This window comes from Miscanthus floridulus, chromosome 7 (assembly GCF_019320115.1).
Source record: "Miscanthus floridulus cultivar M001 chromosome 7, ASM1932011v1, whole genome shotgun sequence".
NCBI classification, from domain to species: Eukaryota; Viridiplantae; Streptophyta; class Magnoliopsida; order Poales; family Poaceae; genus Miscanthus; species Miscanthus floridulus.
In genome coordinates, this window is record NC_089586.1 from 84,233,873 (window position 1) to 84,252,270 (window position 18,398).

The following is an 18,398-nucleotide window of genomic DNA, read 5'->3' on the forward strand; positions in this document are numbered from 1 at the left end:
ACGTTTAGCCTCTTTGCTCAGGTGTCATACATGCATAGCGCTCTCTTTCCCTGGCACACTTAGCTTTACGCTGCTTGTTTGTTAAGTTCATCGTACATGAATTCTTGGATGAGGGTGTTGTGACGGCACAATCACCAACTAATGTGGTATTTGCTGAATCAAGGCTAATTTCGGCTAGCATTTCCTCATATACAAATCAAAGGAGGTTTCTGTAAATATTTATGTATATTTGGTCATATTATATTCACTTGGAGGTGCTAGCTAAATCAAACATGCTTCGGTGTATATCAATAGAGATTACTCCCAATCAATTAAACAGAATTGAAATAGATGTCAATGAAGCTGAATTGAAATACATGACTTGTAGAAATGAAATTCAATAGTATTACAACAAATGTAGCATATCCACTTTATGAAATAGCATATGTATAAAATGATATTCACTGGACAATTGTACGCGGTACCCAACACTTGAAGGGAGGTCTTTGTTGCATGTGGCATGTTGTATGAATCATTTCTGTGCAACCAATCAGCATTCTCATCTGGAACCATATTTTCTACTCTTGAGGTGTCGCACTGCTCAACATTACTGAGGATGCCTGTAGACATAATATGCCTTAAAAAGTCTAGTAACCTTCAGCAAGGAGTGGGATTGTGGATTGTGAATCTTCATTTGTAAGGAGAGCTTGAGCTTTCCTTCGATGATAATCTTCTCGATGTTTTTTTAGTAACCTCTCCTTTCGATCTTGAGGCATGTTCGCATACGCGTCCCTTGCCCTTTGCCTCTTGCGTTCTTTTGGGTCTGTGTCATCTGGTTGCAAATTGGATGTCGTTGGTCCACTTTCATTGTTGGTGTTGGATATATCTATGAATGGGATGCGACACGTCGCGTGCCCTTAAATCCGGCTTGATCCGCTTCTTTTTTCATCCAGAACAGTGTTTTTCTCTCACAAATTCCTCCAGCATTCCTCCAAACCATCCGAATTCCTCCAAACGAACAGGCTCGTGTGTTCTGAAGATGCCATCTGCATGAAAGAATTTGAGTGTCACACAAACTTAATGTTGCAAACTAAAATCACCACATTTGAATCAATATGAAAGGGAATGATTATCAATCAGGGAACGAAAGTGAGATGCGACATAATATCCCTATATGAGATGCGACAGCTGCAACAAACTAACTCAAGAATATACTCTGTTTATCAAAATCTACAGGTTCTATTTGGCTAATCCACACCGGACACTTTTTTCTCGACTTCCAAATCTTTCTCGATGAAAAAAGAATCAAAGAATATATGTGGGGGTATGGCCTCCGGTATCCACAAGACAAGACATGGGCCGCACCATAAGAGGTGGTCCAGCCCACAAGATCAAGGCATGCACAGCGCTGCTCGGCGTGCACCGCAAACTATTGTATAGTACCAAATAAGATACTTTTCTTATAACCCTACCCCTCCAGAGTATATAAGGAGAGGCAGGGGTCCCATAGTGGACAGATTCATACATTTCAATGCAATACATCAGAACACATGATGTAGGTATTACGTCATACCGACGGCCGAACCTGTCTAAATCTTGTGTCTTGATGCATGTATTACTATCTCGCTCCTGATCTCGCTCACCTCTACGACAAATCTACCATCGTGGGATACCCCTCGGTGGACTGCCGAGCATCTTTTGTCGACAGTTGGCGCGCTAGGTAGGGGGTGTGCGCTTAATCCATGGCGAGTCAGATGGACCTCAAATCAACAGCGCGTTCTCGTCATCAATCTCGTGGAGATCCATGCCGGTCCACGACGAAGATTCATCGCTGGCTACACCAGTCCTCGCGACAGCAGATCTGATCTCGGAACCACCTCCGAGGTTGTCTTCACCAACAACTCACCGCCCGCCAGAAGCTCGTCGTCAATGCCGACCAGATAACGACATACGTCACCGACCAGACTTTTTGTCTAAAGCTAAGTCACGCTTTAATATCTTCCTAAATATTCTTCAATCTCCATATATCGCCATGATGTTTCTCCGAGTTGTTTTCTCCATGTTTGCTCTTCAAATGATTTTTCGAACCCCTGAACAGTCATGTTGATGCTCGGACGCCTCCAGAGACGGCCATGTCTCCGGCTTCTCCCTACACGTGCACGAGCGTCTGTCCTCTACGTTATGGGTGGTCGGCAGCGGCTCCTTACCGACATCTGTTCCTCCTACACGTGCACGGGCTCCGCGTTCGACGTCATGGACTATGGGCTAGCTAGGGCTGGAGACTCAGCTACACACTAACTGACCGAGCGGTTTATATTAAATATAAATACATCTTCGCTCCAACTGATCGCCGAGCTACATACGCTATTTTTTTCTCCGAAGTTCATATATTTTTACATCATGTACTACCCGTTCTACATGTTTGTACTACAGGATCATCGTCTAGGTGATCGGACCACCTGGTGCTCGGGCTTCTCCCCCGATCAACTGGTCGGACCGCTTGGTTCATGGACTCCATCGCCGACCAGTTGATCGGACTATTCGCCGGTCGCTTCTACTCAATGCTCAATTCGCCGCCGACCAGTTGACCAGACTGTTTGTCACTCGTGCTTCATCGCCAGCTACGTCGGGGACTCCTCGGCGCTCGGTTTCTTCGTGCTCGAGGACTAAGAGGGCACACTTCATCGCACGGACATCGCCAGCTACGTCGGTGCTCGGACCTCACCAGCTTCGCCGGGAACTCCTAGGTGCTCGGACATCGCCAGCGACGCCGGAGATTCCTCGCTCCTCGGTGCTCGGACATCGCCAGCGACGCCGGGGACTTCTCGCTCCTCGGTGCTCGGACATCGCCAGCGACGCCGGGGACTCCTCGCTCCTCGGTGCTCGGTCATCGCTAGCGACGCCGGGGACTCCTCGCTCCTCGGTGCTCGGTCATCGCCAGCGACGCCGGGGACTCCTCGCTCCTTGGTGCTCGGACATCGCCAGCGACGCCGGGGACTCCTCGCTCCTCGGTGCTCGGTCATCGCCAGCGATGCCGGGGACTCCTCGCTCCTCGGTGCTTGGTCATCGCCAGCGACGCCGGCGACTCCTCGCTCCTCGGTGCCGCCGGGGACTCCTCGCTCCTCGGTGCTTGGACATCGCCAGCGACGCTGGGGACTCCTCGCTCCTCGGTGCTCGGACATCGCCAGCGACGCCGGGGACTCCTCGCTCCTCGGTGCTCGGACATCGCCAGCGACGCCGAGGACTCCTCGGTCTTCGGTGCTCGAACATCACCAACGACACCAGGGACTCCTCAGTGCTCCCTTGGTGGTCGAATCTTGCTACGTCTCATCGGTGTGCTATCAAGCTGCTCTATGCTGTTCGAATCAGAGTGCTGATCTTAGGCATCACGTCTGGGGTCTTGATGCGCGCATGTCGGATGAAGTCGGCAAAGCTTTCAGATTTCTTTTTCTTTGACCCTGCTACAAGATTTATTTTTTATCTTCCAGCAGGTTCGGGGACTAAGTGGGCACACTTCACCTTGCGGTGAATGTGCTTGTTCTCATCTCGAGGCTATGCCCGGGGACTGGCTGCTTGCACAGCTGGTCTTCTACTTTCTGACTCTAGCACCACGTGACTACGTCACCTACTGTCAGGCTTAGGGACTAGCTGTGGGGATATAACCCCCGGTATCCACAAGACAAGACATGAGCCGCACCATCAGAGGTGGCCCAGCCCACAAGATCAAGACGTGCACGGCGCTGCTCGACGTGCACCGCAAACTATTGTATAGTACCAAATATGATACTTTCCTTGTAACCCTACCCCTCCAGAGTATATAAGGAGAGGCAGAGATCCCCTAGTGGACAGATCCATACATCTCAATGCAATACATAAGAACACAGGATGTAGGTATTACGTCATACTGACGGCCGAACCTATCTAAATCTTGTGTCTTGGTGCTTGTATTACCATCTCACTCCTGATCTCGCTCACCTCTACGACAAATCTACATCGTGGGATACCCCGGTGGACTGCCGAGCATCTTTTGTCGATAATATATCATTTCATGAGGATCTACCAAGTAGAAGTCTTCATCCTGACCATTGAAAAAAACACGTAGGTTACAAATTATTTTTTGAGGGAAAAAAGAATTTAAAGCCTTATCTTTTAAATCACTGCCCATATGAAGTGCTGACACCAATCGAAGACAGGGGAATGGCGAAATTATACAGTTAGAGATATAAACTAATAAAAATATTACAGTCTAAGTGGGCTGGGTAAAACAATATATTTGACAATTTATTTACCAACAATATCAGAATTGCAGACTTTCAGACAACAGATATTCAGAGGATGGGAGCTTCTCAAAAATTATATAACCATGTTCTTCTATTTGGGCATACCATTCATATCAAAATCAATTTTAAGATTCAACTCTCAAATCTGATATAAATCCTGCTGGCCTTATCCTCAGTCACTCACTCAATCAGCACAATGCTCATGGCATTGTTGTCAGCACAATACTCATGGGCAGTGAACAGAGTTGTAGAGAATTGTTGCAGGCTCGAGGAACCCAATCAATTGATGAAGGAGATGGAACTGATGATGATGATGAGATTATTCCTGGAGCAGCTAGGGAAGCAGGGGAGGGAGGTGGATGGGAAGCAGGGGACGGTGGGAGGGAGATGAACAATAGGGACAAGTTGGCTAAAATGCAAAATTACTAAATTTCTCTGAACCACTGAAGTACCGATGAATTTCTAGTAATAATCAATGAAACTCTAGTACTAATCCTTAAAGATGGAAAATATTAGTGTTACAACATGCAAAGCAACACATAATGCGACCTATTTTTAGTTAATGATGAATAGGTTTGCCCACAATAATAATTTCTCCCTGCGGTTACCAGAAGCAAGCAAACAGCTAACAGCAAGGAATATTCAGCTATATCTCATCTCAGCTAACCAAATCCAAGGCAAATATTTTAGTACAAGAAAGCATCGTTGAACATTTAGAAGAAGGAAGTTAACATCACACCTCAATTTACCTTCCTGCCTCATTATTGAATTGGATTAGACAAACAAATAAATTTCACAATTTGCAGAGGCAACGAACAAAAAAAAAACACTGTAACACAACCCACAACCAAGGACCCTTACGCAAACACCAAATATTTTATAATTTAGAATGAAGTGTAACATGACACACATACTACATACCTAGCCAAAGTGTGTGCATTGGGCAGCGATGGTGAGCAGCACAATGAGGAAGAGCACGACGACCTTGGTGCCAAGGAAGACTTCCTGCAGGTTGGCGAAGACAGTCTGGAGCAGGGCAATTGTTTGAATGTTAACTCTGAACTTATCTGTTTTTTTAATGTTATGCTAAACGTGATGAAAAGGTATTAACTGACGTGAAGAAAGACTTCAAATTGAGTAGGAGGGATGCTAAGTTAAGTCAGTGTCCTGCTTTCTCTGAACTGGTTGATGTACTTGCATTCAACAACATGCAAATGAAAAGAACCAAAAGAACAAAGACTGTCAGGGCTACGAAGCTGACCTTTTCTGATTCCAAACGTGTTCCTGAACCAGCTAAAAGAATGAAACTACAAAATTCAATATATTTCGCCAATCCATAACAATGAATCTTAATTCTGAAACATACGCAAGGATTATGCACAAGCAGGAAATAAACGCCCAGAAATCTCATGTACCAAACAATTGAACGCATTGCAATCGAGTCATGGCCAAAATCGATATCCCGTTCCTCCCAACGTAGCTAACATCAATTGGAACAAACAACAATATATATAGAACCATTAATTAAGGAGGGTAGGGCAGAGAGAGTTTACGTACATTCAGACGTTGAGGGTCTCGTTGTGGATGGAGAAGGCGGAGAGCAGCACTTGCGGGAGCGGCCACTCGCAGCGGTAGTTTGCAGTGGATGCCCTCGTTGTCCCGCAGGTAGGCCGGCAGCGTTGAACGTGTGGACGCACTGGGGCGGCACACGCGTGGACTCGCCGTCCTCGAACTCCGCCAGGCAGATGGCGCACTATGCGCTGTCGCCGCCTCCGTCAACTCCGCATCCCCTTCACTGCGGCGGGGATCCGGCGGCGACAGGGCCTGATGATGGCGCGGGCGGGCGATGGTCGGGGCCGGCCGTGGAGAGGCTGCAGTATAGCACGACCGTGATGGATCTGGCCGGGGTGGCCGGGCGGGATCGGGTGCTGCGTGATTGGATGCGGGATCGTCGCCCGGGCAAGCGAGCGATCCTGCGACGCCATCTATCACGGGATCGTCGTGCGGGGGAGGGCAGACCGCGTGAGACCGGGCCCACCGCGCGAGCGGGGAAGCGCGCGGAGATGGAAACGCATGGAGGCACAACGACGGCCCCCAAGTTCGATTGTCGCACGAAAATATGTCCACTCTCTAGCGTTTTTAGCTGTGAGACATGAGAGATGAGAAATGAGAGAAGAAGGGAATAAAAAATGTGGACCAGCTGTGATGGCCGACAATTGGAGTCTCTTCTTGTGCCAAAACACTCAGATTGGTCTTCAATTTATCCCGGATCCGGAAGGCCCGGGCAAGACCGCAACGCAAAGCCCAGCATCCCTATCCTCAGTCTTAACGCTGTAGTGCATACATGATCCTGCGAAGGGTAGTGTCTCTCATCCTCCACGGCGCCAGCACCAGCTCACGCGCCCATGCCACCACAGCGGCGCACGCGGCCGCCACCAAAGCCGGCCATGCGGCGGACGTCTTCCTCTCGAACCACCTCATCGTCACGTACGCGAGGTCCGGCCTCCTCGAGGCCGCGCGGAGGGTGTTCGGTGAAATGCCGCGCCGGAACCTCGTCTCCTGGTCAGCGCTCATCTCCGGTTGCGCTCAGGCAGGGAGGCCGGATCTGGCGCTGGAGCTCTTCGCGCGGATGGGAGACGTGCGGCCGAACGAGCACGTATACGCCAGCGTGGCGCGCTCCTGCGCCGCCCTGCAGGCGCTCGCGGCGGGCGCGCAGGTGCACGCGGACGCCGTCAAGAGCGGCTTCCTAGGCGCGTCCTTCGTGGCCAACTCGGTCGTGTCCATGTACATGAAGTGCGGCTGCTCCGAGGCATGGTACGACGTCTTCAGGACGCTCTCGGAGCCCAATCTCGTATCGCACAACGCCCTGATCTCATGTCTGGCGGCGAGCTCCCAACCGGAGATGGGTTGGATGTATAGTTTTCCAAACGGGTGGCACTGGCACTGCACGGCACTAGCACTACACGGCACGGCACTATCAGGCATGGTGTCACTGCCGTGCCATGCCGTGTAGTGCCACCGTGTCCAGACTCTGGCCCAGGCACGGTAGCCCAGCGGACTAGTGTCGTGTCTTGACACTAAAACCACATCACCGGTCATCCCCAGCGACATCGTCCTCGTCATCTTCGGTCATCCCGCAGAGGCGCAGCTCGTCGTTGATGGTCATGGAGAGACCGATGTCCTCCTCGTTCGACATCTCGTCGTCGCCGGCCTCCGGTCCCTCAACGCCAACGCCTACCAAAACCAAGAACAACAAGAACACCTAGGATTAATAGAAGATCATGAAGAAATCAAGAAGAAGAACAAAAACGAACAGATCTCGGGTTATGGCTCACCTCTCTTGACGGAGCACCAGAGACAACGGCGATGACGACGTCGCGGAGACCCGACACCCTGGTACCTTAACGCATCAGAGCGGAGCCCCAATGATGCCGGACTCCGACGAGGTCGATGAGAGCGACGAGACAGAGACGAAGACAAACGGTGGTGGATCTCGACGAGAAAGCTACATCGACGGTCAGGGAGAAGGAAGAGTGGTGTAGAAGGTCGTGCCGTGTGCCCGTGCCAGCAACCGACGCCTTAACCAGCCACCGGACGGCGGGAAGAAGAGAGGAGAGCAACTAGAGTTTCAGTCGATGGGAGAGCTCGATGCGGCCATGCGGCTAGAATGGGGACAGAATGAGCTAGGGTTTGGAAAGGTGGGGAGCCAGGAGCAGCGGCTGGCTTATAAAGTTGTCCCACCCGACCCCTAGATCAACGGTCAACAGGCGGGGGGGCTCCATCCAACGGCTCGAGGCTATGCCGCCCCCGTGCCGGCCGTTGAAGCGGGCCATGCCCGTGCCGTGCTTGGCACGGGCACGGTAACTGCCAGGCCAGGTCGTTTTCATACCAGGCCAATTTGTACCGTGCTCGTCTCGGCCCAGCGGGCTTGGCCCGTTTGGAAAACTTTAGTTGGATGTGCTCAGGCTTATGAAGTTGCGTGGGCTGCATCCTGATAGGTTCTCGTACGCTGCCGCTCTTGTGATCTGCAGCAATTTGGAGAATTCTGGCATTGCAGCAGCCTTGCATTGTGACACTGTCAAGATTGGGCTGGACGTGACAGCTTTTGTGGGCAATGTCATCTTGGGCATGTACTCGAAACATGGTACGATCGCCGAGGCAGAGCAGGTGTTCTTGTCTCTGGAAGAGAAGGATGTTGTTGCTAGTTACATAGGATCGGTTAGGTGTAGATCAACCGGATCTAACTAATATTTAGGATAAATAGTAAATCCTATAACATATACTAGTAATAGAAAAACAGAGAGAGATAGAGAAAGGGGTGCGGAGATATAAACCATCGGCCACCTTTGACGAAGACGAGTTGGTCATCGCAAGTGCGGTGGTGACTCGGTGAAGGCGCGACTGTGACGTGGTGAAGGCGCAGTCGCATGGCGGTGGTGCAGAGGCGGGGTGAAGCCGATGGCGGTGCTTCCCATCGCTGACAGCGCCCCCTCTCTAGATCGGTTAGGGTTTAGGATGTAGGTGGGGTGTCTGGCAGCTCAGGTGAACCTCGTGCCTTGTGCCTCGGCCCCCACCTCTTTTTTTATGGCGCTATGCGACGGGGGCCCACCAACCATAGTTAGGGTTGGGTACCCCCGATCAGGGCACGGATCAAGACCTAATTGGCCGTTAGGTCAAACTGGTGGGATCAATCTAACATTCTACCTCTCGATCTCACCTTATGATTTAAACTTAACTTACTTTATCTTGTTCCCATTCCACCACAGATCAGAGCATAGAGCGTGCCTCATCGTCATGGTCTGTTGCTATTAGATTAAACAGCTACAATGCATCTCTCTGTTTTGAAACAGATTCTCAACTAAGCCCTCATTGTCTAGGAATCATAGGTGTTTCCTTAAATCCATGACGGCTAAGTGTTCTTTGAACACGCTGGGTGGTAAGCCTTTTGTAAGCGGATCCACAGGCATCTTTTCTGTTCTTATATGCTCAAGACCAATTATATGACCTCAGACTTTGTCTTTCACAACATAATATTTTATGTCAATATGTTTGGCAGCACCACTTGACTTATTGTTGTGAGCACAACATACTGCTGAATTATTATCGCAGTATAACTTGAGTGGTTTATGTATGTCGTCTACCACTTTCAACCCGGGCATAAATTTCTTCAGCCAATTCACCTGTACTGTGGCCTATAACAGGCTACAAACTCAGCATACATTGTGAACGATGTAGTGATGGTTTGCTTTGAGCTTTTTTATGATATAGCTTCTCCTGCGAGAGTGAATATGTATCCTGACGTGGACTTTCTATCATCTCCCGCATAATCAGAATCTGTATACCCCTCTATGTGCAGGGAATCAGATCTTCTGTACGTTAGCATGAGACCCTTCGTACCTTGCAGGTAACGCAAAACTTTCTTTACTAATTTCCAATGTTTTATTCCTGGATTACTTTGATATCTGCCAAGTAACTCGGTAACAAATGCTAAGTCAGGGCGAGTACACACTTGAGCATACTGTAAACTTCCGACAGCTGAACTATATGGAACCGTTTTCATATAATCGATCTCATATTGGTTCCTAGGACATTGAAATTCTCCATATCTATCGCCCTTGACTATGGGAGCAAGTAAAGACTTACAATTTTGCATACTGTATTTCTTTAGAACTTTTTGTAAGTATGCCTTTTGTGATAATCATAAAACCCATTTTCTCTATCTCAGTGAATCTCTATTTCTAGGACGAACGAAGCTTCACCGAGATTCTTCGTATCAAACTTCGCAGACAAGAACTTCTTTGTTTCTAGTAGTAGATTAACATCACTACTAGCGAGCAAGATGTCATCCACATACAAGACTAGGAAAATGTATTTTCCATTCTTGAACTTTGCATAAACGCAATTATCGGGTTCATAAACCCGGGGTCCCTCGGGGACCAGCTTCCGCGCCAAGCCTCGGCCCAAGAGTCTAAATACAACAGGCCGGAAGGACGGCCCAGTCGCCGACCAGAAGGTCTAGACCAAAAGGAGCGACGCCCGCTCATCGACCCCTTTGGCCCACCACTCCGATCGAAACACTCGCTTTGGCCTCCAGACGCCTCCGACGCCCTCTCCGATCGTAAGGCCTGGCCTAAAGCGATACTTTCGACTCCAACCCCGCGTCCCTCCGATCGAGGCTCATGGGAACCCTGCACACCGCTCTTCTCTGACCGGTGCACTCAGAGCCGACTAGAGTCATCCGACCGAAGACGCCTGCTCGGTAGGAACCAGGAGATGTGCGGAGAAAAGCAAGGCAAGGCTCACAAGTCAAAACTACTGTACCAGGGACCATACCCTGCACGGAACAGTACTCTGTAGCCACCCTGACACAAACAGTATTGTAGGCGCCAACATCTCCCTCTACAGTATTGTAGGCGCCGCTAGAAACTCCCATACGGTAAGACCCCCCCACGTGCCTCTAAGCATCGATAGCGTTATGGGCACCGGGATTTACCGTACCGGGTGAACGTGGTGAGACTCCTCACATGCCTCTAGGCATCAAATAGTATTTGCAGGTACCAACGTCTACCATCCCTGAAGAAGGCAGCACGACCTCCCCTATGCATCTGACATTCTACAGTAACACCAACAGTGTTGTAGGCGCCTACCATTATCTTGTACCCGCCGGTGTGGGCAACAAGGCTCGGTAGGCGTGAGCAACAAGGCTCGGTAAAATGCGCACTCTTTCCCTCTCACTTGTAAAGCCGTCCCCTTCATCTATAAAAGGGGGTGCGCTTCCTCCAACAAAGGAGACCAATTCCAGTTGGCCAGAGTTCCTTATATCGATAGCTCACAACCACAGAACCGCCAGGTTCGGACCTCATGCACCCGCTTGAACACTTAGCTCATAGCGAAGTTCCTGTCACTCTTGGCCCTTCCGACCGGAGCCGACCGGACCTCTTGTACACCCTATCTTTCTCCTTCTTATTTGTAACCCCACTACAAACTTCGAGCACCTAGGCTCTGGAATAAAGTCACCGACCGACCCCGACTGGACGTAGGGCACGTTGCCTGAACCAATATAAATCCTGTGTCATTGAGTGCTAGGCCACCTCCGATCACAACATACAGCAAAACTATAAATATTCACTAGTTGGTCACTTTCTGCACCGATAGTTGGCGCCGTCCGTGGGGAGGACGCTGTATGTTCAACACTTTTTGGTCATTGGATGGCCCACTTTTCCGCCACCCTCACCGTGGCGGGCTCGGGCGATACGATTCGCTTCGGCTCGCTGGAGTTTCCTACACTCTCACTCGCTGGGATGCGAGTTCCACCCATCTTCAAGCCATCCCAGGCCTTCCTCTTTGGAAGCCTGAACTTTATCGCCGACCGGCTCGGCGTGCTACACCTCCGCGAGGAGGCTCACGTCCCGGCACCCGTTGGAGGGGTGCCCTCCATCGACTCTGGGACGCACAGCTTTGACGACGTAGCATCCGCGCTTCTTTCCGAGCAAACTCTCTGCTCAAACCCCACTGTGAGTAATATACACGCTGTTATTTACTTACTATTTTCTATCTTGCGCCGATTACTCGACGAAACCCCATTGTCCCCAATGCAACCGCCATACAACTAGTTCCCCTACGGCCTCACGTCTTCCGCGGACGCATACGCCCGGGGGCTCCGAACGATGCCTGCGTCGCCCCCTCTCGCATCCAAATTCGTGGGAATGGAGAGCTATGCTCCCACCTGTTTCCTCGACCTCATGGATGATGATGGCGAGAGTGACGGCTCCAGCATCGGCGACATGGCACCCAGCCACCGTCCGTCCTAAGAGTGCGCCATGGTAGACCCTCTAGAACACCCACCAGCGGAAGCGGAGTCCTCATGGACTCACACCTCTCCGGACCCTCACGCGGAGACCCCCAAGCTCACACTTGAGCACGGGGAGGAACTACGACAACGGTGGCTGCATCAGCCACCAACTGCGCTGGCACGCCCGACGCACCACAATACGCCTCACGCGCATAGGCTGGCGAACGGTGCCTAGGGGCGCACCCGTCAGGTCTAGCACAACACCATGGACAGGGGGAACGATCCCTCGCACTTCGCTCGAGCAAACCAGAACATCGCCGCCGTGGCAATGCTTCTGCGTGGCTTGTCCGAGCCGAACGACCCTCATGAATAGGTGATCCACCAAAACCTCCGGACACTAGAGGAAACCATCACCGTTCAACAAGTGGAGTACTCCATATCGCGACACCAACACGTGTCCTCGTTCTTCGCTAGGGGAATAAGAACACGGCAGATGGGTCGCTCCACCCGATCACCGCTACAATCGCTAAGTGCGGCATAGGAGGACGCACTGGCACCTCGTCTTGACTCAGTGACCGCTCCGCACCAACTGCGAATATTCACGAGGCTCGGACCAAACCGAGACACGCGTAGCAGCGATCGGAGTCCTAGCCCTGATGACCTGGGACCACGGACCTTTGTCCAAAACCCCCAACAAACGCCGCTCCCATCGCGCTCCGACGGAGGCCAGGGCAAAGGCAAGGCCAAGTGCCAGGATCAGGACGAAGGCCCCTCCATGCAGAAGGGGAAAAAGAATAGAAAGAATCGCCGCCGACCGACCAACTCCGCGTTGGTCGCCACGGCTGATCATGCGGGCACGTAGCCCTAGCAGGGCCCTTCCGACCACTTCCACAAAGCTCATGGAGAGCCCATGCACCAACCACGACTACCCTATAAACCACCTCTACAAGGACTGCTAGCTCCTCAAGCACCTTCTACGGTAGGACGGCAGGCCGAAGGAAGAAAAAGGCAAGGAAGCAGCAACCAAGAAAGGGAGCGTAGCGGGCTAGGATCCGATCGGACGTGTACCGACCGAAGGACGACAACAACGCTCATCTCTCCAAACTACTGGAACAGCTATGTCATTTTTCCTAAGCTTCAATCTTACCATTGTTTACTTAGTATATGCTCCTGCAAAAGCACCCCGACCCGAACACTTTTCGGCCTAGGGCGCTCGGGGGCTCCACTAGAGTACACTACTATCATTATGCTTAATGACTACCTCCCTATTTTGTTTACATATGGTGAAATTCCTTACAACCCAACCAACGGGATAGTTTGTTCCTTAGTTTTCCTTTACATAGCTTTGCTTTAAAAATATTCCAACCGATCGCACCCCGCCTTTCCCTACGGTTACGAGCAGCCGAGACTCGCGGGCCACGCCCCAGGCTCCCAAGGTCATGGCCTACGGGACAAATGGGCAGGTATGAGAAAGAAAGAATAAAAAACAAAATTATGCTAAGGAAAAACTAAGGAACGAAAGGGAACAGGCTCCCCCGAACGGAGCAATTCCATCACAGAAAACAAAATCGACGGTAGTCATTCAGCACATAGTAATATTTACACTGGGGCTCCCCCACAAACTTAAACTTCTACCTTCACTAAATTACTTATATTTTGCAAGCTATTGGACCGGCCCGACGACATCTGCTGATGATACGACCGACGAGGGCGCGGGCTGCTCACTCCCCGGCGGCACGACGTTCGGCTCGGTCGGGGTCGGGGCAACGTTCACCTTTGACCTAGGCTCCGCGCAGTCTGCAGGCTAGGCAGCGTCTTCCCCACGCATGCTTCTGGCCATATCTTCATGGCGGACGCCCATCACCCATTGCGCAGAGACTTGCTCCGCCACCAACCTTGCATGCGGTAGCAAGCCCTCCCCGATCGACTGGATGTCCTCCATGCTCCAGCCTTCAGCATACCTGCTGCAGATGGCAGCGAAGTCTAGGTTCGGATGATGCGTCGCCACCGAAGTCAGCACCCCCGACGCCCCATAGAACAGTCCGCTCCTAATAAGGTCCCGAACCACATCTGGGACCTCCGCCAGCTGGACCACGGGTGCGCTAGTTCTAGGGGCCGACCCAAAGACGTCCGAGACGACAAGCTGGGCAATGTTGAGGATCTGGTCAAGATCCCCCTTGAGAGCATGTCGCTCTTCATGGGACTTGACCAGTTCCTCCGCATTCTGGCTGAGGGTCGCCTTGATCGTCTTCAGATCCTGCTCTAGCGTCTTTACCTTTTCACCCAGCTCTGAGAGAAGAGCGACAAGCTCAGAAACAGGCTGAAGAAAAAAAACCAACAGTGAAGAACAGAAAAAGCACGTACCAACATGGAAGTTCTTAAGGATGGAGAGATCCTCCGCCTACCGGGCTGCCTGCTCACGTAGCTGGGCACTCGCGTCCTCTGTCCCCATCACCCGGCCCCAGAGCACGAGCACCTCCTGGTCTGCCTTCGACCGAGCCCTCCGCTTCGCCTCCAAGGCCTTCTGTGTCGACTCCAGGGTGGCCTGCTCCGACGCCAAAGCGCTCTGCTCTGGCTCAAGGGCTGCCAAGGCCTCCAAAAGTGCCGCCTCGGTGTTCGCCAAGGATGCCCACGACCCCGCCTCAGTCTCTGCCTAGCAGGCCTTCACCGCCTCAAGCCTTTGCTTGGTGGCAGTCACCCGCTCTGCTACACGCTGCCCCTCTGCCCGCACCGTGGCCGCCTCGGCCGCTCGGTCCTAGGACTCGCGGCAGGCGGACTCCACCCGGCGTTCGAGCTCGGCCATCTGGGCATGTTCCATCCGGAGGAAGCGAGACTTGTGGGACAACATCTCCTTTAGACTCTACAAAAAACAGGCACGCTAAAGCAACCAACAAAAGGTTCAAAGGTCAAGGACAAAGTACGGAAAACTCACCACCGCGGCAAGCTACAGGTTGACCTCCACCAACTACTGAGCAAACCTAACCTACCTCTAGGTGTTTCCAAGCTTCTCGGATAGGTTGGTGAGCTTGGACACCGTGCATGCCCTTGCTCCCCTAGGATGTCCCAGAGCTGATGCTCCCGGGAATCCCAAAGGACAAACCGCACCTCCGCTTGGTCCTCAGGGCAGGCCCACTCTAGGTCACCCTCTGGTAGCCCACCGAAGGGCCCAGCCTCGGATTGGACCACCGCCAGCTCCTGCAGCGACACTAGCAGCCCCGCCGTGATATCCGCCTCATCATCATACGGAATGTCCACCACTTCATTCACGTGGACCGCCAACGGGCATCCTGACTCCATCCCGGTAGCACTTTCCTTCGGTGCCTTCGGCCCTGGCGGCAAGGATGAGCCAGGTGGCCCTCCGCCCGGTGAGGCCAAGAGCTCGGTCTCCCTCTCCTCTTTCGCCATGACCGGTGGAGGAGGGGCCATGAGGGTTACTTCCAACACAGCCCCCGTCATCAGCACCAGAATCGCCGCCATCGCAACAATCACCCCAAAAGGGAAGGGCTCGCCGCCACCACCCTGCTCCCCCCGTCGCTTGCCGTAGCATGCTACAGGGTGGGCCTCTAGGTCTCCTACATGGGAGTCGAGGCGATGCTCAGCCCCATCATCCCTCGGCCACTAACAGAAATTACAGGTAAGTCACACTCTAAAAAGACTCAACCAACAAAAGATCGAAGAGCAACAAAGGGAAACACACCGAGAGATGAGCGGCATGACTCTGAAGGCAGGCCCCGATGATGACGAACCTGCAGGACGAGGACCGCTCCTAGGCTGCAACCCGCACCCCCTCGCTTTAGACAGGGGTGGAGTCATCCCGACCGGCTCCTGCCCGGCCTCCGGGTCGCTACGAGCTCTGGCTCGAGACTCCCCGACCGAAGCAACGGGCGGAGCATCTGTTGGCTGCAAGTCATGCGACGTATAGGCACCAGTCTGCTCCCCAGACCGCCTGGCTTGCTCAACCGCATCTGCCATAGGCGATGACGGGTAGGCGACACCACCAAGGGGCACGGTGACCACGTCCATTTCGCCACTCGTCCACCAACGGCATCCACGCTCGCCGCACACCGCGCGGCCTCATGCTCCTCACCAACAGATGTTGCCGTAGGGTCGCAACGCTTCGCCAAGGTCACAACAACCTCCTGACTCTTCTCCTCGTCAGAAAAGACCATGTTGTCCACATCTGTAGGATCATCCGATGCAAGTTCTGACTTGACGTCGCTCCTACGTTCCCCGGCCTTCACGCGTCGGGTGACCTCCCGCTCCTTCTCCTGCTTCCGCCGAACCTCCCTTGTTCTCTTCTTCTTCCTAACATCTGTCGCCTCCTTCTAGGCGGCCTGCCGGGCCGTACCCTCCGGTCCCTTAGGAAGGTGCGGCCGAGACTTGTACTTTTCAAGCCCCTACGGAATGGATGACCCGAAATTAAGAAATAGGAAAAGTAGAGGAAGAGACATGAACGAAAAAGAAGGGATCATACCAGTCTGGATACGACCGAGGCATTGAACGGTATGGTTTCCCCACAACCATCTCCTTGGGCCTCAGCTGCAGCACCTGGCCCAGGCAACTCCAGACCTTGTCGTCTGGTAGGTCCTCCAGTGACACACGGTCCAGGTCTGACTAGCCGCTGTACCTCCACATCGGCCGCGTCCTCTCCACCAACGGCGCAACCCGGCGGCGGTAGAGGGTGTGGAACACCTACACCCCATCAAGGCCCCGCTTTACGAGCTCTTGGAGCTCCACCTCGATGACTCCCACCTTGTGCTTCTCTGTGCGGGCGCAACCCCATGACCAGCTATCCCGGTTCTCTGGCCTCCCACCGGTGAACGTCGGGAATGTCGCCGCCGCCGGATTCCTGATGTAAAACCACTCCCCGTGCCACCCTCGGTTGGAGTCATAGGGGGTGTACGTGGGGTATGAACCTCCCGTGCTCGGCTTCCTTTGCAAGGCAAAACCTCCCACTAGCATGGTTTCGGCCGAGTTCCCCGCCGTCAGGGTCCTCCCGGAGAATAGCCACCGGAAGAAATCCGCGTGTGGCTCCATCCCGAGGAAAGCCTCGTAGACGGTGACGAAGCTGGCGATGTGCAGCACCCCCATCGGATTAAGGTGATGTAGCTCTAGACCCCACTTATTGAGGAGTCCGCACAAGAACTAGTGCACGGGGTATCCCAACCCGCGCTCATGGAAGGTGAGGAAGGACACCACCTCGTCAGGCCAAGGCTATGGAAGCTCCTCCCCCCCGGGAACCCTCTAGTGCGCCACCTCCTGCGCACGGCAGAAACCCCTTCTTGACAAAGGCCTCCAACACCGACTTCCTCACGGTGGATGACCTCCAGTTCGACATTTTGCTCCAGGATCGCAAGAGGATTGGTGAGTTCTTCTCTTCCCCCTCGTTCTCTCCACTTTCTTTCCTAGAAACCTCCGCGGCTCTCAGGAACGCTCATGGCAAGAAGGAAGAAGGAAGGCGGCGGTAGACGAGGAACAACCAAAAGAATGGAGCGAAAAAGCCCTCTCCCTTCTCCTACTTAAGGAAAGGGAAACAGCAGTCAGGGAAGGGCGCGCCGATCGAGGAAGACGGAACGGCGGAGCGAGGAATTCTCTCTCTCTCTTTCCCATTTAATGCTGATAAGACATGCCCTAACCGATGAGACATGCCCTGCACGATGGAATGGCTCCTGATCAGAAGGGACATGGCCTAGCCATGGCCCACCACTACCGCACGATGGGCACAGGAACCGAAGCACCACCACACACGGACGGCTCCCCACTTCCCCAGGCTAGACCTAGAGGAACCCAAAGCGAAATCTTCCGCTGGAAGAAACCATCCGACCCCCTGAGTCGATCGAATCACTCAGGATAGATACCAAGTGACAGGTAAGGAAGCGAAGGGGCGCCCCATGTAGGCCATGCTGACTCTGTCACAAACGACGAGCACGGGTCCTGGTCGGATATTTCTGACTGAAAGCTCTCTGAACCCCATCACTTAGGTCATCAAGGTGAGCATGTGTTCATTAATACAAAAAACTATTCACACAAGGGCTCACCCACGATTGACGAGCGCAGGTCCCGACCGGACATTTCTGATGGAAGCTCTCCGAACCCCATCACTTAAGCCATCACGGTGAGCACTACCAACCCCCTCTATTTCCTTACAATCATTTCATACATCCATACGCGCATTCATTCCATACGCCCGTGCCTCCCAGACGATTTGGGCCCTGAACCACCTGGGGGCTCGAGAACTAAGCATCGCACATGCAGCGAAATGCATCACAACGCTCTGTGTTGCGTCATGAAGCGGCGGTTGCCTCATTCGACATGAGCAACCAACATAGCGAGGGGAGAAAACCGTA

General features: G+C 52.8%; 1 protein-coding gene and 1 long non-coding RNA gene across 3 annotated transcripts; one reads left to right on the forward strand and one right to left on the reverse strand.

Annotated features, from left to right (window-relative positions):
* Window positions 1-369: 369 nt before the first annotated feature.
* On the reverse strand, window positions 370-6,473 carry LOC136463634 (uncharacterized). Of its 2 annotated transcripts, none has more exons than XR_010761048.1 (4): window positions 5,817-6,473; window positions 5,181-5,285; window positions 3,955-4,057; window positions 370-1,025 (listed from the first exon to the last, which is right to left on the reverse strand). It is a non-coding gene; the product is annotated as an uncharacterized lncRNA (long non-coding RNA). The 2 variants fall into 2 exon arrangements; XR_010761049.1 differs by having other exon boundaries at window positions 3,897-4,057.
* A 130-nt stretch (window positions 6,474-6,603) lies between these two features.
* LOC136465772 (putative pentatricopeptide repeat-containing protein At5g52630) lies at window positions 6,604-7,272 on the forward strand. The gene has a single exon (XM_066464379.1). It carries the CDS (start codon window positions 6,604-6,606, stop codon window positions 7,270-7,272), a length of 669 nt encoding a protein of 222 aa, XP_066320476.1.
* The last annotated feature ends 11,126 nt before the right edge of the window (window positions 7,273-18,398 follow it).